At 42.2% G+C, this 26130-nt stretch overlaps 1 protein-coding gene across 1 annotated transcript; it reads right to left on the reverse strand.

Annotated features, from left to right (window-relative positions):
- Positions 1–5277: 5277 nt before the first annotated feature.
- T265_04652 (hypothetical protein) lies at positions 5278–25676 on the reverse strand (the record flags this gene model as incomplete). The annotated part of the gene is made up of 11 exons (XM_009169443.1): positions 5278–5689; positions 6708–6777; positions 10034–10119; positions 14815–14907; positions 17296–17514; positions 20735–20797; positions 21907–21986; positions 22644–22746; positions 24483–24975; positions 25440–25542; positions 25645–25676. 10 exons carry the CDS (start codon positions 25481–25483, stop codon positions 5324–5326), a joined length of 1617 nt encoding a protein of 538 aa, XP_009167707.1.
- Between the last annotated feature and the right edge of the window lie 454 nt (positions 25677–26130).

Consider the following 26130-nt stretch of genomic DNA (forward strand, 5'->3'; position numbering starts at 1 on the left):
TACGGGGACTCTTCACAAGGATGCTTGTGAGCTTGTGCAAAGGACCCTGTTTCTCAAGCCTTTTCAGAGGGAGCTTATCGGGCATCGAACATGATAAATGTAACAACACTGTATTAGTCGAACTACTCAGAAAAGCATAATATAAGTAGGAATCAGATATAAGGATGATTCTGTTACACAAATTATGCTTGGTTTTTTAGCTACACTAAGGAAACCGGTTGGAAAGTTTAGTCACGAAACGATGACGTTAGCTCTGTGCCATGACTTAATTGGCTTTGTAGTATAAAAGTCAGCGAACAGCGTTTACCCGACTGCCATTTACAGTACCGGCTATGCCTATCACGGTGGACTTTTTCGTCTAAATGCGTTCCCCGAAATTTTTTCTGCACTCAGTATGACCATGCATGGGCAGATCTCTTGGTTTAGCTCCCTTTCTTTGGTGCTCCATCCATGGAGCCCTCCTATAGTGGAGTTGTACGGGGATCCACAGACAGCCACGCTTTAAAGTATGCGTTTCCATGATAAGAAGCCACCCACTGAAGGGGACATCAAATGATCCTCAGGTGTGATTTTACCTCAAAGCTTGGGGGAAAATTCAAGAAAAATCAAGAAGATGATTCCACGACGCGAAAGTAGGCTATTTTGGTAACGAACACGCGTTTTCAAGAACCAGTTAAAGTTAATTCAATGCAATTTGAGGAACTCAAAACTTCATCATTCCGTTTAACAAGCACAGGATCACGGTTATCCTTCTAACGTTACCTGAAATCTAACACATATTTTGCTCACATTAACCTGTCTCTGATACCCACAACTTTAGTTTTTTTGCTCTTCACACCCATCCACAACTTCGAAGTCGTCACCTCTGCGACCATGATGACCAGAACGTTTCATAATTTGTTTGCACCAAAACAGATTTTCTAGTATTCGCGAAAACAAAACCAGTAAACGGATAGGGTATATCCCATTTTTATGTAGGAAACTAATCAATAATTATTATAGCTAAACGGCACTGGAGCCCCAGCATGAACCGGATTTCGTCGTATATTCCTGAACATTTGAAAAGGCGTTCTGCCCTGAATATGACTTCTAAGTATCGGTAGTTGTCTCGATTAAAAAAGTGTTGGCACTTCCAGAAAGTAAAGGATAATCGTCAGCACACCGCAGAAAAACAGCCGTTCGTGAACTAGGTTAGTATCGATCAGAGATCAATGAAACGCAAGTTGAGTCTCTCCTATGTGATACCATTGAAGGGAACAACCCTTCGATACGCAGTCATCTATTGGAAAACATCAACTGAAAAGTTACAGACTACTAGGTAGAGAAGCATATGAATGTGGATTATAAAAACTGTGCATCCGTCTTCTTCACGGACGCGTCATTCTGGATACTCACTGTCTGTCACCCAAAAGTAAACGAAGGCTACAAAGCGATTCCACAGAATCCGTTTTAAATCTCACTTTTCAACAGACGCGAAGCGGATTTTTGAGAAAACCACAAACCACTTGAATGCTTCATCAGTAGTATTCACTGTAACGCCGGTACTTAATTATTGAAAAATATCCATAGTATCTAACAAATAACTTCGCCTCCAGATACGACTTGGGATTTATTTAATCAAATTATCCAAAAAACGAGAGTGTGCATGCCTTTTATTCTTTCCTTCGCAGAGCAAAGAGGTCTTTAGCCGAAGTAAAACAGAAACGATATCTTCGATTTGAATTCTCTTCAAGAGGCCCTCACCTGCGACGCGGCCAAACAAAATATTCTTCTTCGCCATAAGCGGAATGCCTATGAGTTTTAACGAATTTTTGTTCGTTGTTCTTCTGGCCCATCAACAACTGGTTTCTGGGTGAACAGAAAAGATGTACGATGGAAATTCCCTCTGTTTCTTTTTTGCAATCATTTCTCAAAAATATCGATGGAATTCTGGATTATAACACTAACTGGGAGCAAAGTGTGGGCTATTCAAATCTGGTTCTGAGTCTGCCGACCCCATTTTCTCTGTTAGTAAACGTGACTGAATGGTTCAGAGTGAAAGTATGTCCATTTAAAATAACTCTGTCGTCTGTAAACCGCTAACTAGAGTACACTGACAAGACCAACTACCTTTTCGTCTACTGGAGAGTGACGGGAAGTCATTCAGGCACTAAAGAGGTTATGTTGACAGTACAGTAATTCTGGGTTCTTACTCTGCACCCGAAGAGGATAAAGTGAAGGTATAAACACCTAAGCAAGCTTTCAATGCTTTTGTCGACCATAACTGCTTGATCATTTCATGCCAAGTTTCGAATCCGGGAGGACGTCGAGTGTCAGTAGAACTCCGGTTGCTAGTGAGGACTTCCAAACTCCGCGGTCAAGTCCCGGGTTGAACATTTCCAAGAGATTTCCAGTCGGTGTGGAGCTGAACAAGAACAGCTCTGTGAGTCCTATTTTTATTTGATACAAAAAGCAGGTGTTCTAACTGGAGTAAACTTTTGGCTGAGTTGTTTCTTGATGGTTGCAGACCTTTCCAGTGCTGTCTCGGATCCAGGAGGTGTTTCGGAAAGAACAGTTCAACATACCTTACATCTTCAACGCGGTTTGGTCACGTTTTCGATTCATAAAGTAGAACGGACAGCAAAATCCAACTTTAACAGACAAGCTGGTGTCATGCAGGCACTGCAGACGTTCTCAACTTTTCAATTCAGAAGGAAATTGTGCATTTTGCCAGCACAGCAAGGCATCTGCAGCCGCAAAATTAGTTGGCTCTATCCGGCGCATGACTCGACTTATTGTTGAGAACATTCTTTATAGAAGCAAGTTATATCCTTCGCTTGTGAAGTGTGCTCTAAAAATGCGGCCAAACTGGTTGCTGTCTTTAAAGTGTCCCGGAATTGAGTACCATTAAATTCAAATGTAGCATAACTGGTGGATATGAAGCAAAGCCCCAAATATGTTAAAAACCAATGGCCCGAATCAGTATCGAGTGGCCTATAGATATCTAGTTTGAAAAGGAACAAGAACGGAGGAAACTCTCTCGCACGCCAACAGATATGATGAGATCGAATACAAGTAGCCGATTGTGGTGTCTAAAAAAGACAAGAGTTTGATTGAACAATCGACACCTTCTCACACAGCACCTAATGAACAAGCCTAGAGAGGTGTACAGTTTCGGCCGCATGCAGTTGTGGCCTTGTTCACATGCCTGATGTTGACTAAAGATGTACGACCAAATCCAGGTTTATTCTACGCACTTGACCCCATGATCGTTCTATGCAGGGGATAATCGGAGAGTACCTTGAACATCGTGGCTAACAGGCTGTTATCGCGATAGTTTTTGCAACACTTTCTCGCACCATACTTAAGGGCTGTGGTCGCAACGGAGATGAACCACTTTATTGGTAACATGCGCTGGTCCAGGATACTACGTAGAAGTTGTACAAGGATGAATACCAATGCCACTTTGGAGATTGTAACTTGTAGCTTGTATGTCGTACAATGTCTTCCCACATTTTGGGTTCGAACAGTTCCGTTGTAACAATTTACGATAGTGTTCAGTTTCCAATTGATCACTCGATGATGAACGAGGCCGATTGTACTATCATTCGATGTGAGTGGACTGTGGACTCACCGCTTTGTGTACAACGAATCAACAAAAGAAGGGTACAATAGGCATTTATTACAGAATGGGTTCTTCATCTCCTGAACTCCTATTTTTCAAGAGCGTGTTCTGTTACATCGCAAACTGCTTGGTGTTCGGGTTATCAATCTGCGTCCTCTTATGGTTGTTATGTTGTTCTCAGCGTCCGAAAAAGTTGCTGATCGTGAAGAGATCCAGTATTTATTTGACCGTGCCAGTGTTTCCCGTGAGGCTTCCATAAAATCTGTGGGTACAGCCTCAAAGCAAGTGTGCGAAAAGATAAGGAAACGAGACACCAGAATTAACACAGTGACGTGATTAGCAGCACATTCCGTGGAACTATTTCTTCAGTTCCCTGGTTTAGATTGAATTGTATGGATGAAACTGCTATAAGGTTTTTGATTCTGACTAAGGTGGATTGTCACTTACCAATTGAAACGGTGCAGCAGATAAGACCTTATGGAACTTTGCTCTTCGTCATCGCAAAAACGAACTAACAACAGATCCCCACCTATTTGGGTCCCTTAATTCAGTTTTTGCTGATAAGAGTGCACTTAAAGAAAAGTAGGCGACCAGCAAACATTGTAGGCAGTTATAAAAATGTGTACAGCTCTGGGTGTAGTAAATAGGACACCGAAGATCGACATGAATGATGCTACCGAACCTGAACCGTATTCTACTTCGAGGACAAGTGGATTAGTACGGGTACCCTGATAAACTCACAAACTATCTGGAACAGACTAATGTTCTATGGAACAAAAACTCAAAGTAGTTCCCACTTTACCTACACCAGGCTTACTTCTGGAAAGAGTCACCTGATACCTAAGACTTCCTATAGAAAAAAATATTTTACACATCACGGATGTAATCATCTCAGTAATTTCCAAATGCTCAGCACGGAAACACATAAGATACCGGACTACTTTTCCTCCCCAACTTTGTTTGCTCTTGTGCCGCAAGTGGCTGATATGGTTGCCAGTAGACTTGTGGATCAGAGCCTTTACTCGGCTCCAGCCAAATAGCCGATGCTATTCGTTGAAATTTGCCTGACTACTTTTCAAGTTTGCAAAATTTCAACCGAACTTATGCAGTCCACTCGGCAGTGTTGCATTTGCAGTTACCACTGCAAGTTACACTCAAGTTACAAAAGCGAGGAACTACTCAAGTAGAGGGATTCGGACGCTCTGATTTTACTGGCCCCAGAGATTTAATGAGTGCTTTTTGGTCCATATTTTCTCACGTACCAGGAGCAGCAGTTAGAATTTATGATCGTATTCTGTGAAAGTCGCGAAACTCGTGAAACTTATTGGACTGGGCTGGTTAACGGTTAGAGCGTTTCATCTGAAGTGTCATCAGTTTTCGTGCACGATTTGGTAGTCATCATATTGCGAATTCAGAATTTGACCTTCCTCTCCATGTCATGATGTCAGACGACTGGTTGCATTCGGGCTCGTTTGGACTGTATCTACCGTGTATTGTTCGCCCGATGAAGCTTCTGGTATTGTCAACCCTAACCGTCGTATGCTCCGCATAAAATCAATAGACAGTCGGAGAAGAATGAAGACTCTAGAAAACTTCAGACTGGACTTTTAAATCGAAAGTTCTTCATCATTACTCATCCCATGACAGAAAACATACGGAAACAATTTATTTAAAAAACGTTCAAATGGCCTTTTTCGGCACATTTGAAAAGCGAACAATCTACAAATTAACCTCTAGAGGGTGAGTCACAGTGAGTTGATGAGCCTTCACAAACAAAGGTAAATAAAATAGGAATGTAATGAAATCAATCTCTCCAAGATTAGCAGGGTCAAGCACGTGCAGAATTTGCGCCGTTTGGAGCAACCCACAGCCGGCTGCGATTAAAACTGTGTGAAGGTCCCTTAGATGAACATATCCGTGTGTTACCGCGCGCTTCTTTCGATCCATAAGGCCTGCTTCAAAGTTTCTCCTGGAAACAGTAGAAAGCTTCGGTTCTGGCTTATATTTCGCTAAGTCTGACTCAGGTGAGAGAATCCGTTTGTATTCTTCGATAAAATCACATCCCCCAGCGAGTCTAAAGAGTTGCTGAAGGAACAGACAAATAGACAGGTGTATGAATAGATAGACAGACAAATGGGCAGCCACATCAATAGATAGATAAATAGGTGGATATATAGTCAGCTTGACATACGAACAGGATAGATTGTTTGAAAGTACTCATATTTCTAAGCATGTTTCAGTAAATGAATGCCTTTGACAGCGTATTGGAGGGAGATGGTTTTGCTTTCTTGAATGTCTAATGGTAATTGATGGTCCGATTGCTTGATTAATTGTTAGGTTGAAAAATTAGATGACCAATTAAGAAGACAGTTGAGTAACTAGGTGATTAACCGACTGACTGACTGTCTGCCTGCCCGGATGACTGAGTGACTGACCACTTGATTGATTGATTGATTGATTGATTGATTGATTGATTGATTGATTGATTGATTGATTGATTAATTAATTAATTGAATAGATGAATGAATGAAAACGGACATGTTTTTATTAGGGAAAGGTAATTGATATTAAAACATTGACAACGTGGTCAGTCAAATACTGATCAGTACAGTAACACGTGCGCTACGATTGGTTGTTTGGTGTGTGTGTGTGTGTGTGTTATGCTGTGTGCAGTTGAGAGTTGCACTTGGGACTGGATTCTCGAACAAGATACTTTGCAGCATACTTGAGCGGCCTATGTGTGGTAAATTAGACCGGACCGAATACCAGATAACACTAAAAGGCCTATTAACGCATGATGCACGTAAATAGCCACTGATTTAGTACGGCACCCCATTACACGTTAAGATTTGTTGACAGGTGTTCCGATGATCCTCGATTAACGTAGCTGAGAAATCCTGCTTTTCAATTACTTCGCTAGCGTTTTCCGCTAAATTGTGAATACCACAATGTCGACAATGTCGGGTAGTACGTTCCTTCAAAGACTGAAGTCATTTCTGTTCAGAAGTGATTACCTATATAATAACTTGGGTTCTCTGGAGGGGGCGAATCTTCAGTGAAGGTCGATAATGGCTGTGTCTTTATTCAATCCTCAAAGACTTACTCTTCCTTTGTCTACCCTCCTTAGCAATGCATTTGTGTCCGTTTTATTTTCATAGTATCTAAGGATGTAGCTGAAATGTATGAAGGGGAAATGGAAATCGAAAGGTAACGTTAAACTGAAGAAAACAGCAATCATTCTGACAGAAACTCATAAGTTTCCTGGAGGCCTCGATAGCCCCATACTGGTTTCGAGCTTTTATGGGCACGTCCCATAGAAGCAGTTCGTTTTTACAGAAAACTCAGTTTTGGGAAATTGTAAACAAAGGATTCTACCACGATTTAATTCAGTCTTCCACTGACACAATAAATTACTTGCGAATGAGTGCATCTCACCGAAAACGTCATTCTTGTAGATGGAACCTCATCGATAAAGCCAGTTCTGTAGCCCTCACTCAACAAGTAACCGTCTAACAAAGATTCAGTCAGACTAAGCTACTTCTCCTAAGGGGTGGTCGGCAGGCAGATTGTCGGGCAAAAGTGTGGGTATTCTCGAGGCCAAATAGAACAACTTAGATGATTGAATTGAATGCTTCATGTTTGTTGAACGATGACAACCTTATATACACATTCAGCCAACAAATTCTGCTCAAGTGGACGGCTGAGGACCACAGACGGTTTGGTAAACATCTAATTAGGCGCTAAACTCGATCTGTGATTTGGGTATCTTAGTTAACCGGATGAATTTAGATTTCACGGCCTAACTGCCGTGACACTTATTTTTGTGTCATGCTTAGCCTCCCAAAACACTGGTGAATTTGTGTTCTTGTGTTCCGACGTACGTTCAAGTGAACCATGATGATGAAATGATCATTGACTGCATTCGACGCGAGTGTGCCGACTGCGATTCAGCTGTGATGGCTATGGCCGGTATGAATTTGACAGACTACTCGAATTGGGTATCTGCCAGACTCTGGTGGATGAGAACTGTATACGCGTGTGTGAACAGCCAGGAGAGATTCGTAGCACAAATGAATCTAACTAGAGAAAGAATAGGGGAACGTTGCAATCAATCTGGCTGAATTAGTAGAAGTAAAATAGTTGAGACAAAGTGAATCGATAAACGAAATTAGTCATTATGCCAAGTGTGAATACCGCCAGGATCCATGTGAAAACTATGCGTACAATGTTGCGGCGAGCGAGATGTACAAATTCAGGGGGATCTTATCCTAAATTGGCTGAAGTCATATGTTTGAGTTGAATAACACATTACGGTTTTCTGATTCGGAAAATCTGTTGGCCATAGTGAGCGAATGCGTGAAAACCAAACCAGCGTATCTTAGTAGTTATCTGTACGAGAAGACATGGGCAACAGACTGTTCCGTATTTGTATTGCGGCCTCTGAAAAGAAGTTCGATTACTTCCATCAGGCGATAGTAGGATTCCAAAATGATCACAACTGTACACTTCCCGATTTGTTGAGTACACAGAGAACGCACCGCTTTATCACCTCTAACCGGTCACCTAGAAGGTCAAACTGAGTCTGGGTATAGAATTCGATAAGGCGGACGATGAGAATCCGGAATTCAGAAGCTCTGCATTTATGATGGCTAGGAACAATGAGTAATTTGTTTGACTGAGCTCATTAATATGTAGACCAACTACAATAAGAGGTATTGGACGACCAATGAATTTGTCCACTTCTGTCCTGGAAGTCGAAATGAAACTGACAAACAGATATTTTCATGTTATTTTACTTTGCAACTCCTCTAAACTCTCTTTGATTCGAAAGGCTTCAGCTTCATATCTGGCTATTGCTGCGTTGACTCTGAATACACGAATCTATCCACCGCGGTCACTTGGGCATGTGAACTGTGCAAGCATTTGGATGCAATTAGGTGCATTGATAACCTAAGTCAAAGACACCTTTAGCTGTTTTTCTACCTTTTAATCCAGGATGAGGAAATCATAACGAAATGACACGCCTGATTTTCACCGTTGATTCATTCATTGATTTGAAGTTTCGATGTTTGTTCAGCCGGAGTAGACATTCTTATTTTTAACAATTGAACTTGATCAACAAGGGTTATGGACAGATAATGCGTTTGCCATTGTCAAGTCGTACACTTCATCAAAACCGGAGCAGAGAATACGAAGTGGCTTTTATGTGGTACACATGTTTTTCATAGACGCAATACACTACTCATAAAGCCGCTGAAAATTCTTCGACAGCCAACGACTGGGGTTAATCAGGTGGGCACAGTCACCGAATTTTCATCAACCTCATTTTCCACCTGAAACCAAATTGAACGAAAATAATGAAATACATTCATTTGCAAACTTATTTGGTTCTGCGAGAGAATCACCTGGAACGGGCGGGATCTCTCGTCTATGGTGCCCTAAGCAACTGAATGTGCTGCACAGGTGGCCTCAGGATTCATTCGATATTTGAGATATCGTGATACATCTATAGGCGTAGTACACTACTCATAAGGTTGCTGAAAACTCTGACAGCCTACTACCTGTTCCGCTTTTCTTGGGTTTCATCAAGTAGGGGCAGTCCCTGAGTTTCCGTCAACCTTGTGGTCTACTTGAGCTTAAATTACACTAATTAAAAACAACGTAATCGAGACATTCAGTTGGGTTCCAGGTGAGTCTCCCGCAAAACCAAAGTAGTTTGCAAATGAGTGTACTTCGCTGGTATCTCTACTTTGCTTCATTCAAACAAGGATAAGAGAGTGCATGCTATTGTGTGGACAAATAAGCAAATAGGAAAGGTCCACACATAAAACTGACAGGCAGGACAACCTATGAAAAACAAAAGGAGTCTGAGAAACGAAAATGGCCATCGTGTGTGGAATAACTCGAAATCGTAAGCAGATTGGAAAAATAGTGTCCTCGTATAAAAATTTAATTTGATTTCTTTGGGCAGCACACTTCGTGAGCACACTTATAAAAGTTGAGGGCATACATCGAACAATGTCGTCTAACCAACATTGGTGGCACCCCCAAATTGGTCGAGTTGCCAGAGACATGAGGATAAGGTTGCTGGATACAATAAGCAGCAACAAGTTCTATCGATCAGCAGACGATCTTCTCGCGCAGATGTAGTCGCCCTGGCGGCATGGTGTGTCGGAGTGTTCTCACCGGCGCGACCAGTTGCATACAAAATATTAGAACTTAAAGAATCAATACATCGCAGAGAAAAAATTAAAAAATGAATCACTGACTCCATTTTTAATTGTGAGCATTTTAGTACAGACTGAAAAGGTAATCCAAAAAGACTTTCCTTTTGAGTCAAAAAAATTGGCAACCATTTGCCTTGGATAACCCTTCCAACTTTCAACATCACACCCATTGAGCCTACTGTATGATTGAAGGTTCACTTACTCAAGACCGGTTGTGTGTTCGGAGAGTGCCACGAGACAGAGAAAAAGTCGAAGATTCATAGAACAATTCATTGGAAATGGTATGAGCTGTGGACCGAAGTACAAAGACATTGGGGTGATCAGTGTGTAATCCAACTTAGAAAGTTGCGATTCAGACAGTTGAACACTGTCCGCGTTTCAACATCTAAAGGTTCACCATTTTCATTGCATCAGGCATGTGCTTTCAAACCCTCTAATTCCGCCAAGCTATAAGAATAACATATTGCCTTGTGTGATGTCTATCTATTGTTCAGGTTAAATCGAATAACTGCGCGCGATGAGAAGCTACCCTTCTTGGATTAGAAAGCGCAAGTCATGCCTACACAGAAGTGGAAAGCACAGGAATTAAACGTGGGCAAAATTTGCGTTTATCCTCTCGTCGTTGCTTCACTTACTCACTCTCTAACTCACTCACTCACTCACTCACTCACTCACTCACTCACTCGCTCACCCACTCACCTCACTGAGTCATTCACTAGTTCACTCATTCACTCAGCCAAAAGCACACGTTCTGCTGAACGAACGGTGAGGAGCTCGATAACCATTTCATTAATATACTCTTGTCCACTGATGCTACATATCAATTTGAATAAAGATGAATTGGGTACGATGCGCAATATCAGGGAAAGTTGAGACACTTCGATGCGTGAGGACTGAGTGTCCATTTTGAGAGTAATTAAACTAGCGCACCCTCCTGGGTCTTTATGAAGTCCATTATTTCTTCCAATGAATGCATTCCATAGAAATTGACCGTGCCTACAATTTTTAGGTTTAATCCTGAGTGGATTTTCTGAATACCCCTGTTGACCAACGTTCTTCCGTCATGCTCCGATGCAATGTTCAGACTTGAAAATATTGGCTTTCTTAATAGTGTGCGATTTACAGTGTTGTTTGGCAGGTTAGACATTCCTACTGCAATATAGAAAACAAAGAATCGGCATCCCAAGGAGTGGAAACGAGTTTCACAGCCACCTTCATTATGTAGGCACCAGAAATATCAGCACAACCCACGACATCTTATAAAATTATAAGTAGATAGCACTGCTTTAGGCGTCATTAACGTAGCACACTGTTCATAAGTTTACTTTAAGCTCTTGGACAGCACACGACTGGTTTTGCTCCTCTTAGGTCTCATCATGTGTGCGCTACCCGGAGCTTACGTCAAACGTATGTTCTACTTGAACCCAAAGTGGACAGATTTGAAAGAATACATGCAACTGCATGAAAGTTCGATTTTTAAAGAATTCTCTCCTGAATCCAGTCAAACGACTCGTTTATAATGATCCGCTCCAACTAAATATGCTGCAATAGGCCACATCGCGTTCAAGTTGATGCGATATCTTAGCTATCAACATCAAGTTCTCGCTTGTGAACATAACAATATTTGGCGAATTCTACCCAGCTTGGCTTGGTTGGTTGTGAACATAAGGTTGACGGGAACTCGAGAACTTCACCTACCAGATGAGCTCCAAGAAGGGCAAAGCCGACCATAGGCTTACTAGGAGCTTTCAAAAACCATATGACTAATGTTACGTATAGACATTGTTGCTCGATATCTCGAATATCGTGTCGACTGAAGTATGAGACGGTCCGGTGCGGTATATCTAGTTTAAACGAACCATCAACAGGGGCGATTCAGCTGGGTTCAGTCGAGTCTCTTCTCAAAACCGAATTTGTGTACAACCGGGAGAGTCTGTCAAAATTACTTTGGTTTATCAGCGGAAGCACCTGTCTGGGAAACGATAGTTAATTTGCGGGCGGCGGAATTGCCCATGGGATACAGTTTCCCAAGACGCAGATTTCCGCTGTTGACATGCTCTTTAGACCGAACAGCAAGCAAATATCTCGTCAACAGTGCATTATGAATAAGCGTAGGTGTTGTGGGTGCCTATCGTTACGGAGGATATTTCAGCCGTGGGAGATCTTGAAAGGTGATGAGTGTAAGCGTGCATGATGAGTTGCTGGTCAATCCATCTGCTGATCGCCGGAATCCAAGTGTCAGATAACCTAGACCTCTCCGCTCCAGTCTCTATAGTACCACATTTATTGCAGCCTGTGGAAATGGCGTAGTGTACGCTACTGACTGCTGTGCCTTCGTTGGTTTTTTTCCTCGATCTTGAAATATCGTGCATGTGGTTGATGCTGCTATCTGGGGCGGGGCTTTTTCCGTGCGACTTCCGAGAGAAAAACCCCAGGGTAACCGAGTGGCACATCCAAAAGCAGGCGCTGGAAACATTATATGTACTTTACTAGATAGTAGATCATGCTGTTAGTACCAGAAGATGCCAGTCATCCTCCGTTTTCTCTAGAGATGAAGTCATAATGACATATATTCAGTCTATGGAACCTAAAGACCTTGATATGTTGGAATATGATAATAGCAAAAGATACCATAGACACGTAATAAGCCACGACAACTAAATCCGGCGACTTACAGATATTAGTCCTTTTTCTGCCCCACTGAGGGTGGGGTGTCACCTGCTCCGTGGGTCAGAGCAAGCTACGACAGCACGGAACCGAAGAGGCGAGCCTCTAAGGTTGACGGAACTCGAGAACTTCACCTACCAGATGAGCTCCAAGAAGGGCAAAGCCGACCATAGGCTTACTAGGAGCTTTCAAAAACCATATGACTAATGTTACGTATAGACATTGTTGCTCGATATCTCGAATATCGTGTCGACTGAAGTATGAGACGGTCCGGTGCGGTATATCTAGTTTAAACGAACCATCAACAGGGGCGATTCAGCTGGGTTCAGTCGAGTCTCTTCTCAAAACCGAATTTGTGTACAACCGGGAGAGTCTGTCAAAATTACTTTGGTTTATCAGCAGAAGCACCTGTCTGGGAAACGATAGTTAATTTGCGGGCGGCGGAATTGCCCATGGGATACAGTTTCCCAAGACGCAGATTTCCGCTGTTGACATGCTCTTTAGACCGAACAGCAAGCAAATATCTCGTCAACAGTGCATTATGAATAAGCGTAGGTGTTGTGGGTGCCTATCGTTACGAAGGATATTTCAGCCGTGGGAGATCTTGAAAGGTGATGAGTGTAAGCGTGCATGATGAGTTGCTGGTCAATCCATCTGCTGATCGCCGGAATCCAAGTGTCAGATAACCTAGACCTCTCCGCTCCAGTCTCTATAGTACCACATTTATTGCAGCCTGTGGAAATGGCGTAGTGTACGCTACTGACTGCTGTGCCTTCGTTGGTTTTTTTCCTCGATCTTGAAATATCGTGCATGTGGTTGATGCTGCTATCTGGGGCGGGGCTTTTTCCGTGCGACTTCCGAGAGAAAAACCCCAGGGTAACCGAGTGGCACATCCAAAAGCAGGCGCTGGAAACATTATATGTACTTTACTAGATAGTAGAACATGCTGTTAGTACCAGAAGAGGCCAGTCATCCTCCGTTTCTCTAGAGATGAAGTCATAATGACATATGTTCAGTCTATGGAACCTAAAGACCTTGATATGTTGGAATATGATAATAGCAAAAGATACCATAGACACGTAATAAGCCACGACAACTAAATCCGGCGACTTACAGATATTAGTCCTTTTTCTGCCCCACTGAGAGTGGGGTGTCACCTGCTCCATGGGTCAGAGCAAGCTACGACAGCACGGAACCGAAGAGGCGAGCCTCAATTTGTTCCGAACATTGGCGGGCCAACAGACACAAACAGACAATCTAGCAATGATGCCCGGATGCACCACCAACCACAGTCAGTCCAGTCAGTTTCGCACATTTATAGACATGAATCTCGACTGGTGATCAAAGAGTAGCACGAAAACTGCGTAAATCAGGTGAAAAGTCAGCAATCACCATTGGAAACCGTGTTGCCTGTGTTCATCTCTGAATCGTTAGCTTTCAGTAAAACAACTATTACTGTCTGTGATCTGAAGTTCTTCGGTTTACTTTGGAGTGAACATGGACAAGGTAACACACAAGCCTCTCTCAGTAGTATTACTCACGATACTATGACGATACTACAGTACCAGTGTTCACTACTGATTAAAAGCACGCGTTTTGCCCCCTAAAGTGTGGAAGCACCGTCCCCGCATCCGATGGAATGAGGTTGGTAAGAAAACTATGAAACCGCATAACGGTGCTTGTTCTTTTTTTGTTCAATACTTAAAGAACGTCCAAGAAAGTTTAATAGGGCGCTTGAGAATGTTCACTATTCAAAAACCGTGTTTAATAGCTCGTAGCGGCTAAGTTCGGGCAGGTTGGTAGGATGTCCCCTGTCTAAGGGCCCTATTTACTTCAGCTAGTGTCAAGGCCATAACCACCCAAGGAAGGGGATGTCTGTGTTATCCTGAAGGATTTCGAAGACCTCTCAGAGGCCCCTGGACTGAAGACCGACCGGGGTAAATCGGGTTCGGTGGAGTCCCCCTTAGGATCGGTGAGAGCAATTAGCTGGCTGATCATGAAGAGTTTGGTGCGTCTAGCACCGGAATCGACGCGAGTGCTGCTAGCTACGTTAGATTCACAGAAGCTACCGGACGAGTTGTCAGTGGAGAACCTGCGGATCAAACTGAGCATTCTCAGGCAATCTTTGCAGCTTTGCTGGATGTTCCCTGAATATCAAATAATAATGAACAAACACCGCAAAGCAGTTTCATTGTTTCATTGTCAACTTTCATCTTTCACCAGATGCCTTAACGTTTGACAAGACACGTCGATGCACCAATATTTATATTCAAAGCAGTCGTTATTTTGATCTGTGATCAGAAAGAAGACACTTACCTCACAGATATTTTCTGACTGATTGTTGAACTTCAAATCTGGGTTGATTAAGCTGAGCGCATACAGGAAATCTTGTGACTGTAACTCAGTTTTCTGAAAAAGATTGTAAGTAAGTAGAGCATAGGCCGTTAAGTCCAAATTTTCAAAATTCCTCCGTGTAAGGAGGACGCCTCTGTTATACGAAAATGTGATTGATAGGATCATGACAGTCAGCATAAGTAAAGATAAGCTTTCGTCCCCAGCCCTATTATTTTACTTCATAAAATGGTAGTTAAAGAAACAGAATAAATCCGGTGATCTAATTAAACGAGAACTGTTGTCGTGCAATTAGTTTCCTAAGCCGCAAGATCAAAGCATGATCCTGGTTTTCCTCGGTAGTTGGTCAATCCATAACAGTTACACTTCAGCCACTGATCGGAGATGTTTGTTACTTCCGTGAGATTTCAAATCTACTCCTGACACAACACAATACTCATAGGATTGCCGAAATCTCATCGACCAGCTGCGCCTTTTTATGGATCGTCTGGGATTCTGCAAGATCCCGTCAACCTAATGTCATATCAAAGACTGAACTGTTCGGTTGTGGCAAAGCGAACTCACTTTTAATCTAAATCGATCTTAAGGGACGACCCGTTTGTGATACTCTTAAACGGATATTCTTCACAAAGGCCTTCTTGTTAGATCAAACAGCCGTTTACCTTTTCGGTGAGTTTGCCAGTTTGCTCGCAAACTCTTTGTCCCTATTCGGGGTGACAGCAACGAAGTGTGCGCTACTTATCTTGCAAGATCGTCGTCCTATCCAATCGAACACTTCAAACTCATGATGGCCATGAGACGATCTGTAGGACGCCCGTTCTTGCACTAATCTTTTCGACCACCAATTCACTGCCATGCATAAACAAAAAGTATACATTTTGAATATCGAACCGAGAATTCAGCTAGGAAACAAACACCCGGATCTCGTGACCGTTTTTTAACACAATAATTGGAATGCTGTCGTTTCACTAAAATGCTTCAATACCGGTGGTGGATACTATGATGAAGCAAGCCAGTAGTAAGTTGTTTTTTCGTAGATCCGCTTCGCATCTATTGAAATGTGAGATTCGTTACGGAATTTGTGGAACTGCTTTGTAGCATTCGTCTACATTTGAGCGATAGTCAGTCAGTATCCAGGAATGTTAAGGAAGACGCGTTCGAGAGAAAGGCGTATACTCAGTTTTTATAAACAAGATGCATATGAAAGCTTCACTTCGCTGTCCAATAGTCTGTAACTGTCAAGTTGGTGTTTTCCAACAAACAAACTCCGCATCGTAGGCAATCTTCCTTTCACTGGTATCCTGGTGGATTCGCAACCAGAGTATTGCCACAAGGGATTGTCGGGTATACGAGTTATGCACCTCTTTGGAGAAAGACTGGGAGAATGAAGATTGATTAGTCCCTGGATTCATCAAAGTCGTTCAATAGTTTAATTTTTACGGCTCCCTCCATTTGACACAAGATTAATATTGAAAACTCGCAATTTGCAGAGTGGATTACACTTAATAACCATAATAGTTCAAACTGCATTTTGCCCCCAGACAGGATCATCAATCCAGCACGAACAAATATGCTTAACTTTTGCAAAGTTCCGATCAAGAGAAGATACTGCAATTGAAGCTGCTGAATACCTTTACAAAAACGATTATTTCAAAGACTGAATATGCAAAGTTCTATCTATTGGATGTCAAAAGGGAAAGCGTAAAAGCCCCACGATTGACCAAAGTCATGGCTGAAAACGCCAACATGACTTTAAAATCGGATAGTTCCTTTTCCATCATACCTGCACAACTAGTAAATTTATTTCCTATTTGTCAAGAAATCAGCAAAAAATCATACCTACACAACTAGTAAATGTATTTCCTATTTGTCAGGAAATCAGAAAAAAATCGACTATTCTTTTAGTCGTAAGAGGGTATCCAATAATTTCGAACCTCACATTTACGGCATCATTCAACCGAATGCAAGTTTAACAAGGCAATTAATTGAAGAAAACACAGCACTCATACCTTGACAGCTCAAAACCGGTTTCGTCTTTATTGGGACTCATCAGATAGAGGCAGTCCCCGAGTTTCCGTCCACTTCATCTTCAACTAGGAAACCGATTGGACAGATTTCGACAATTGCTCTCAGTTGCACACGAAGTTGGTTTTCATCGAAGACTTAACTGAAACCCAGCTGAAGCAGGCCATCATAAATGGGAGGTTCAGCTGCATTCATCTGATTCCCCTGTCAAAACCAGATTCGTGTACAACTGCGAGTATTTATCGAAAGCAATTTATTCTTTATGAACTATCAGATGTTTCAGAGAAGGGAACTATATATTCGAAGGAGTCCGCGGCCAAAGAAACAGACTATGTGCTCAGTAGCATGTAAAATCATAATATTGTTAATTTTTGAATCATAAATTGTTTTTGTATCAGAAACGTTTCCCTATTTACTCACTTTTATATGTTCTAGGTCTGCGATATGTTCCCAAAATTTAAACCGTGGTAAATCAGCTCTTGGTAAACCCCAATTTTTGAACACTTCCAATCGACTTCGCTCTTGCCATTTTTCTCTTTTTTTGTAAAGCCTTTTCACACGACTTTGTGCGTATCTAATGCGCTGTTTCAAAATCTCCATTTGGTGAAATTTTGCACCCAGATTGAAACTGGTCAAAACCTGAAAACCAGAAGTAGTTGAGAATGAGTTGATTAGGCGTGATCGATTTGATGACAAGTAACCTTAGATTCAGAGGAGTTTCACAACATTTATTTCTAAAGGACTTGGGTAAATACGGTCTGTTTTTTCCCTGTCACAGAACTTGTCGCCACAACTGTTTGCTTTCAGAAACATCTAATCAACCTGGTGATGGAGAACGCGTTGTTTCTACCCATCTTGAATTACACGTATTATACTGAAATCGATAATCGCATTAGTTTGAATCAGTGCCCCAAAAAGTGCTGTGACTTTCACCTCAAACACTGACTTTTCATTACTGCTGTTGGAATGTAAGTTGTGTTGCCCATAGGCAACTCAGTCATAAATAAAATAATAAGCATGGTTCAGCTGAAGCCCCTTTTCGGTGCCTAGCACCCACGCTGCGGAAATATGAGAGCTTGGATATTTCCAGGTTACCTAAACCTAAATAAAAGAGGTCGGGATGCATAGACTGGGTTCGAACCACAGACAATCCGGTCAGTAAGTTCACGCTCTAACCACTGAGCCATTCCGCTCCATTCACTCATACCCTCGCTGCCTACACTTAGTAAAAGTAGGGATAGATTAGATATACCATATGGAAGAATTGGTCCAAATCGCAATGCAGGCTTCAAGGGGCAAACCAAAATAGGGGATTCCACGTCGAGATTGTACGGACAGGGCTTGTTTGAACATATTTATTGAGTAAATGAACGACATGCACGGTGATCGAATAAAAGAACAACAAAAGTCATCCTCCACAATGGACACGAGTGTTTTGCCTACTGTAGGATTTGGCTTGTCGGAAGTGTCGGTAGTTGAAGCTTTCCTGTATCTCCCTCGCTTCACACACTGTATATGGTTTCTTCCCACGCAAGTCACAGGATGTTCAGTGCTAAATGTGTTACGTGCGGTTTCCTCCTACCTTCTACCACTTGGGACATACTCTCTGTAAGCGATCCCCGAGACGGTTTTTTACTACATATTGTCACGAGATTTGTGTCATTTTTCGCTGTCGTCTGAACACTGCTCCTCCTGTCCTGGCCCATTGTCCGGTGAGTTAACATCAAGGTGAAAAGAAGTGGTAAACTCAAGTTTTGCAATTACTACAGCTAGCCATGAAATGTATAAAATATCACAATACATGTAAAGGGAACCATCGATAGTGAGATAATCTAACCAATCCAACTGTCGATGGACCCGTATTTCAACTGGACGCGTACGAAGCTCATAGATGGAACCAGTCTTCGAAAAGTGTTAGCAAAGCTGAAGTTAACAGTAGACATACCTGAATGGAACTGGTTAGACTAGGAACTTTGCGCTGAATACTTTACTTTAATTTTGTTGATGCAGTATCAACGACACAAATTCTCATGCCAGGTTGAACAAAGTTTGTTACTTGCTGTATCCAGTTAAACAAATACTTCACTATGTTTGAATGAGTTATGTCCAGAGAGTCCTTCAGAAATTTATGGGTTTGGAACGATAGAACGACCTTCACGAGTTCATGTGATTGCAAACGAATGATAGAACTTAGCAAGTGCGGAAACATGGTAAGAACAAAGCGATATTCACTAGTAAAAACGGCTTAGTTTGGATCGTTTGATTAAATTCTATTGCCTGAGAAAATAATGTTGAATAAATAGTAGTTCTGGTCTTAATAGGTAATCAAAATCATTTTAGTNTAGAGTCCTCGTTGAGGATGAACTGTCAAACCAAACGCCCACAAGAATGGCACCATTATTCCAAGTCAAAAAATGTTTGAGTTCGGCACTGTGCTTTCTACTTACTGTCTAATCACATAAAATGTTCAACTGCCCTACTAACCAGCACGCATCTCGGATAAAACCCTTTCGAATTTGTATAACGCATACCAAATGAGTATGTATCCAGATAGAACGACATAGTGGGCGCTTCCGGAGACAAAAAATAACGGATCCCACTGGTCATGAAGGGTGTGTGGTATTCCGATTAAACTGACTGGTTAATTTGCAAGGTCTGTAGCTATAAACTTTGCGAAGAAACCTCTGATGTACTCAGTTTTGAACATCTGCGTGCGGAAATTAGGGGCAAGCCGATAGTCTCAGCAACATGTCACGATCTCCTAGCAACAGTGCCAAGTCAGCACTTATTGGGCCATGCAAATTTCTGAAATGTCCTGCCTTTTTCGAATTGCCGTAGAGAGCAGCACCACTCAATCTACTCTACACACCTTGAAAGTTGGAGTCACGTGACAAATCGATCCCACTTATCTGTTAAGAATACTGACGTATCCGCTGTCGACTAGCCAATCTGTCACCTTTTATTTTGACAAATTAGAGGTTGGTCGAAAACTTTGGTTCTGTTTTGTTACAACACGCTGACCGTATGCATGTTAGTCTTGGAAAACCTAACACTGTTAACTGATAGCAGATTGTAATTAGTAACTGGATTTTCAATTCAATTTTTTATTGGATGAATAAACCGAGGTACATCAAATGATCGGTCTACTAAATTGTTTCTTGATGAGATGAGATTGTAGCCGGAAATGAGTGAAAAAAGGCTTGTGCGAAGGCCGATAAGTTCACTCAAAAGTCTCTTTCTGACCAACGCGATAACTAGGTTCATTTTGAGCGGTTCTCAAGTTCTCATGACTTCATGATACTGAATAATAGAGGACGAAGTTATCGAATCGACCGTAAAAGGCTGCAGTCCGGTTGCACGATGCCATTCACCGTCCTAAGTCCCGCGGTGAATGGCAGCAACTGCTCACAAATGTTAACTGCGTTTATTGATCAGCTGAACCTTCTTGGGCCTTGGTTACACAGGCCGCTTCTGTTCTGAGGAATTACTTTATGGAAACGTTTACTCTGACACATCGAAAAAACTATCTGAGAGGTTAACATTGCGAATCTCCGTAAACAATAGGGATAGCAGACATTAGAATGACTGTGTGGCTGATGTTCCCTCCACCTGGTCGCATTAGTCATGACCTTTTGAATTGCTTTGTTGCCTACATTAGCCAAGGGCCCTGTTGTTTACCCAAAAATGACTTGTTTTCAGCCTAAGTGATAAACTGCAAACGGCTTAGGATCACATCAACCACTACCCTTGAACAAAAGGCACACTTTCAAATATGGGGACTTCGTTGTTTTTATCGTACACATCCAAAAGCGATAAGGATTTAAACGAAAAGTACGGTGTCATGACATTGGACGTGTACCTTAAGATACTCGCGCCTCTTCATTTTCGCCTTGAGTTGTTCCCCAAAGGTTCCATAACAATCCTGGAAACGGGGGAAGGAGTGAACGAAATTCGTCAGAATAATTGATTGCCTGACAGAACATAGGATTAAATGTAGTTCTGCGTAAGTTTGTTAAAGATGGGGAATCTTGGGCTACTATTGAAGTCTTAATCTGACATGCAGGAGGCTCTCCCGACAAAAAACAACCCATTTCTGGCATCCAGTTAGTGCCAGATGTTCTGAGAGGCAAGTCTCCTTGACCAAGCTAAAAAGAACGCATTTTGTGTTATTTAGTCTTCTCCGTGAAATAATTCAGAGTGCAAAGTGGTACAAACTGCAGCTTATTGACCTGGTTGCCCACAAAAGTCAGTCACACTACCTTTAGCTGAATTATGATGGAATAACGCAACGTTAATTGCCCGAGTTTCGGACCACCATGCGTGACCCTCTCTATGAGTGAACCACTCGCAATGACAAAACACGGAGCCAAGCTGACGCCTATAAGCACAACAAAACCGTTTAACTGGCTAGTTTGGATGGTTTCAGGGTGAAGCAACCAAATCACGCGCCTGACTGCTTTTGCCGTTGATCGATTTTGACCGGATAAGAGTTATGTAAAGACAGCAGTTTTCGTTGATGCACTTGCACCGGGTACGAGACCCCATTCGCTACACAGAGCATCACTATACGTGTTCCGATTGTAAAGTGTGAGTTGATCGGGTCAGGATCAAGGCAGACAATGCAAGGTGAAGGTTGACTTTGACACTGAGGCACATTTAGGGGAAGAATACGGATAGTCCTTCCGTGTTTATCAATGCGCAATCTCACTTGCCTACTAGCCTGTCCATAAGTAAGTGGCACCGCTATTCTGAAATCAGTAGTGCACACACCATGGTAGATAATCACACGTCAAACTAGACTTCGGTAGATTACCACTGTGTTTATCCACCAGAATCATGTTTTATACACAGCCTTCATCCCAATGAATCCATACACTGTAAATGCGATGCGCATATTCTCCGAAAGACCTACACTCTTCAGGACTTCCTGTTGGCAGAAATTTTATCAACACATAGGATAAAGACATGGCATGGAAGAAGACTGATATAAAATAAATGCATATTAGCATGAACATTATGGATACTACCTACCTTGAAAGTCTTTTGGCACTCCGCTACCAACTTTGGTTGGGTTTTTTCTATTATGCTTATGAATTCCGACTCCAGGCTTGCTAAAATTAAATCAAAGAGTTATTGGGAACGGAAAAGAAATGAAGTAAAGTTTATTTGCTGAGAAAGTTGTTCAAAAACAGGATTATTTGAAGGAGATTCCGTTGTATGAACCAGAACAGCGTTTTTCAAACCCAATTTCAACCGTTCCTTTTCCCCTTATACGAGCTGTCATTACTCACCATCAGGATATGAGGGAGCGCTTAGGTGCTGCTAGTACGTGACTCTCCCCATGCTCCTCTAAAGGCTTTGAATGATATCAGAGGCGTTCATGCGGTCAGTTTCTATCCATATTGGCAGATATGTAGGCGTCTTAGATGCTCAATGTAGGCTCGTCTCAGATTACTCTTCCAGCCCAATTTTTTTCTCTGCAGTATAAGGCTTCATTCAGATAGACTGACATGGTTTTTACGACAGTGAAGCCCCAGTATTCTCATCCGCTGTTGCTTTCACTAGTGCTGATGAAACCGGCGAAGACAAGTGTAAGTCAAACGGATTTTACAACTTCCAGTTACCGACCAAATAATCTAGAGTGACTCTCTTCAGTCACCGACTGGCCAGTATTTCAGTCACGGTCGCTTAATGAGACGCGCAACATTCACTCAGGTATAGTCATTAAACAATTCGGAACTATTCATTACTTGATATTATAAAGTTACCTTTAACTTCCGTGTGCTGTGTTCGAACAAGTTTCAGTTCCGCTTTCATCGACTGTAGCTGGAATTCGATTGCTTCAAGTTTATTTTTGATCGGTGAACGTCCCTTCAGAAGGAAACGGAAAGTGGATTCAAGCTATTTCATAGATCCGTCGACACATCTGATTTCAGACGATGGTAAACGGACAATAGTAAACACATGCCACCATCAAAAACTAAAATAACCCCAAAAAACAGGACAAACCATACTCTACTGCTTCCTATACATGCCATTTTTATACACTTGATGGTACACGCCACTTCCCAAACGTGGTTTGCATTGCCAGTTTGGCACGCACCCAAACAAGCAGATCTTACGTCTCAATCGATCCTTCTAACTCACACTGTTGGTATCTACTCGTCTGTCATACAATCACGAATTTCACAATGGTAGATTAGGATCTGTTGATCAACTACATAAATTCTACATAAATTCTAGTCAAATTCGACATACCAGGTTCTGCCAGCTCGTTCACCAAAATCTGCGTAGCTAGATTTCAGTTGACCAAACTAATGTTCCCAGTAGCAATGGTCACAACAACTAGGATGTTCGGCGGAAACAAAGGGGTACAACCTGTACAAAGCTTTTGCGTGCCGATTTCAATGATTTCTACGCTCAAGCACCCCATATTAAATACATTCATTCACTGATATTCTCGACGAGTATATCGCTACTGATAAGTGGGAATTAACCTGCTATAACGAATACCCTGCCGGCGTGTTTACATATATTTGTCTGTTCAGTACGGCCAAACGGAAGCCAGCAGAAAAAAACAGGTTTCTTTTACATCTTGGTTTAACTTATACCACTGCTAAGTCGGTGCAATCGTACAAGTGATGCTTCAGTTTTACTTTACACCACATCGATGTGCTACCCCACTGTGAGATGACCTCAACTGGAAGACTGTAACTGTGCAAAACGTTTAGGAGTCACAAAATGGCTTAAGATGATATTAGAATTTACTGAACCTGCCTTGAGCACCGCAAAAGCAGAAAGCGCGGGCAATAAAAAATTACATTGTTTCCAACAGGTGCGAACTCAATGAAAAAAGTCACTCATTATAGAGAGCCAAAACATGAACAGCCGTTACGAAATTTGCCTGTATGACACGGAGATGAAAAATGGTAACCACAAATTATTCTTTACTGTTTCATTTGCCAGTTGAGGCAGAATGTTTTTCGCTAGCTGTTATCGCGGATCTTCAGGGTAGCACTTCACTCCAGAAGCCAACCAATAGGCAATCGCATCGTGTGAGTCGCGTGACTAAGGGATAAGTAGTGCTTAATGCTGACCGGCCACGTGACGGTGTATACTATTGATGAAACATGTGAGCAGTATCTGATCGTGTATCAAAGCACCGTCTCCGCATCTGGTGGCAGGTTGGTACACAAATAATGGAACCGTTTTGCAGTACTCGTTCATTTTCCTTTATTATTCGAAGTTCAAGGGGACGCTTGAGAATACTCACTTTTCAACTACTCTGTGTGAATGAAATTTTCACTTACGTATCTACTAGTTCATAACCGCTCAGTTTGTGTTGTACACCAATGACTGAAGGGTTTTTTCTTATAAGTCGTAGTCAGCCGGTAGCCGAGTGAAATAGCTTACAAGTACTAGCTTATTCGAACTTCCCTAAGAGTCCTTAGATGCGCGCTGCTAATGATCTCCAGTAGGCCACTCTTAGTTTCCTTCAGAACTTGCAGGGTGAAGCTTCTATCGGAATTTCAAAACTTCTCTACACCACAAATCGTGTTGTAAATAGTTCTCATTTAAATTCACGATGAACAAAGGGCAGGACTCACTATGCCACAGCGCAATGCAGGCTGACTAGTTTGAAGTCGCAGCAACGCTTCGCTGAGCTTTTTATCTGAAAGCTTATCTCCATTCTCTTTGTCCATACGGTTTCCGATCGAGAGCACTGCCGCTGGGGACACGAAATCAGACTCCGTCGATGCATTTATATACTGGTCCGCAAAGATGAACAGTTTCTCGTTGTTTTCGGAGCTCAATTGAGGTCGAATTATATCTTTGCCTTCACTGTCGCTTTCTGCATCACCGCTGGCCGGAAGAGCAATACGGACAATCTGCATTGGTGTGACAGGTGATACTTTCTTGCCAGACTGTTCTGAATCCGCAAGGGAGATACTTCCCACCGCTGTCAGCTGGCGTTCATCGAGATCCAAGACTTCTGTGCCTGTTCTCTCTTTTTCCACCGGTTCAGAGTCTTTTGCGCGCTCCTGACCCACCAGGTGTGCTGCCATAAAAGCGTTCACATACTGGGCTAGTCTTGATTCTCTGTATCATGGAAAATGATTAGTAAAAATCATGGAAAAGAGAATGAGCTGAAAGAAAACTTCAACGACACATCTCAGACCAATCGATAAAAATCGATATTATCTGACTATCACACCCGCACAACGTATGCCTGCATAGCTTCTAGTTTACTGAGAAAATCCGGCTCAAGTAGTCCAGGCATGAACAGATGTCATACATGCATTGATCGATTGATCGATGAATCAGCTTAATAAAGGCACGCACCACACGTATTACGGCACAAGCTGAGGAACCAGTGCAGGCCGGTATTCATGTGTGATCGTTCTTCACAGCTCCGGTAAAACCAGTGGCGGACCCCAGAGTCTGGCTCATCCTAAAAGTACATTTTCATATAGAAGCTTTATCAACTAATATACTGACTGGTGGTAGACTGGCAGAGATATATGTAATACCGTTTATTGTATGAAATATGACTCACTGCTTACCTTAAGATGCAATACGATGCAATGCTTTCAGTTGGATTCCACATTGAGTTTTTTAGTCGTCAGTTTTCTCGGTTTTGGTCCAGAGTCAAATCAGCTGAAGCATCTAATAACCGGATGTACAGAGAAAACAAGTTATCGATCCAATCCAAGGCACATTTTTGCGGCACAGTACATCTTCACAAGGAAATCTCTTGACATAGCTTACTTTTTTCATTCACGATCAGATTTCCGTAAAAAGCGCTCCAATAATCGTCTGTAGGACGTTCTTCTTTCTAGAAGAAGGATGATTTCACCTGCCTCCAAGGGACAATAAAACAACAGAAATTTATTCGTCACTGACTTCGGAGAGCCACCAAAAGGCAGTCGCACCACCAACGATGCTCTTGCTGCATTCCACCAGTAGGGTGTTCGTTATCATGACAAAAGCATAGTTTAAAATGTGACGCAACTTCAATAGGGATGGAAAATGTTATAGTTGAAAGCCGGGATTAACTAAATTTCAAAACCGAATTCTCTACGAAGTTACTGAACAATGTAGGGCCAGTACCAGTTATCCGTATCCTCGGCGAACTATCGCACATGATGGTATGCCTCATCCTATACCTCTCCATGTCAGTAGCACCTGCTTTTAGCAGATCACTGAATTAGATGGATAGGACAGTGAAAGGAACGACTGTAAAGGTCACCGTCC

Source organism: Opisthorchis viverrini (genome assembly GCF_000715545.1).
Source record: "Opisthorchis viverrini unplaced genomic scaffold opera_v5_80, whole genome shotgun sequence".
Taxonomy (NCBI): Eukaryota; Metazoa; Platyhelminthes; class Trematoda; order Opisthorchiida; family Opisthorchiidae; genus Opisthorchis; species Opisthorchis viverrini.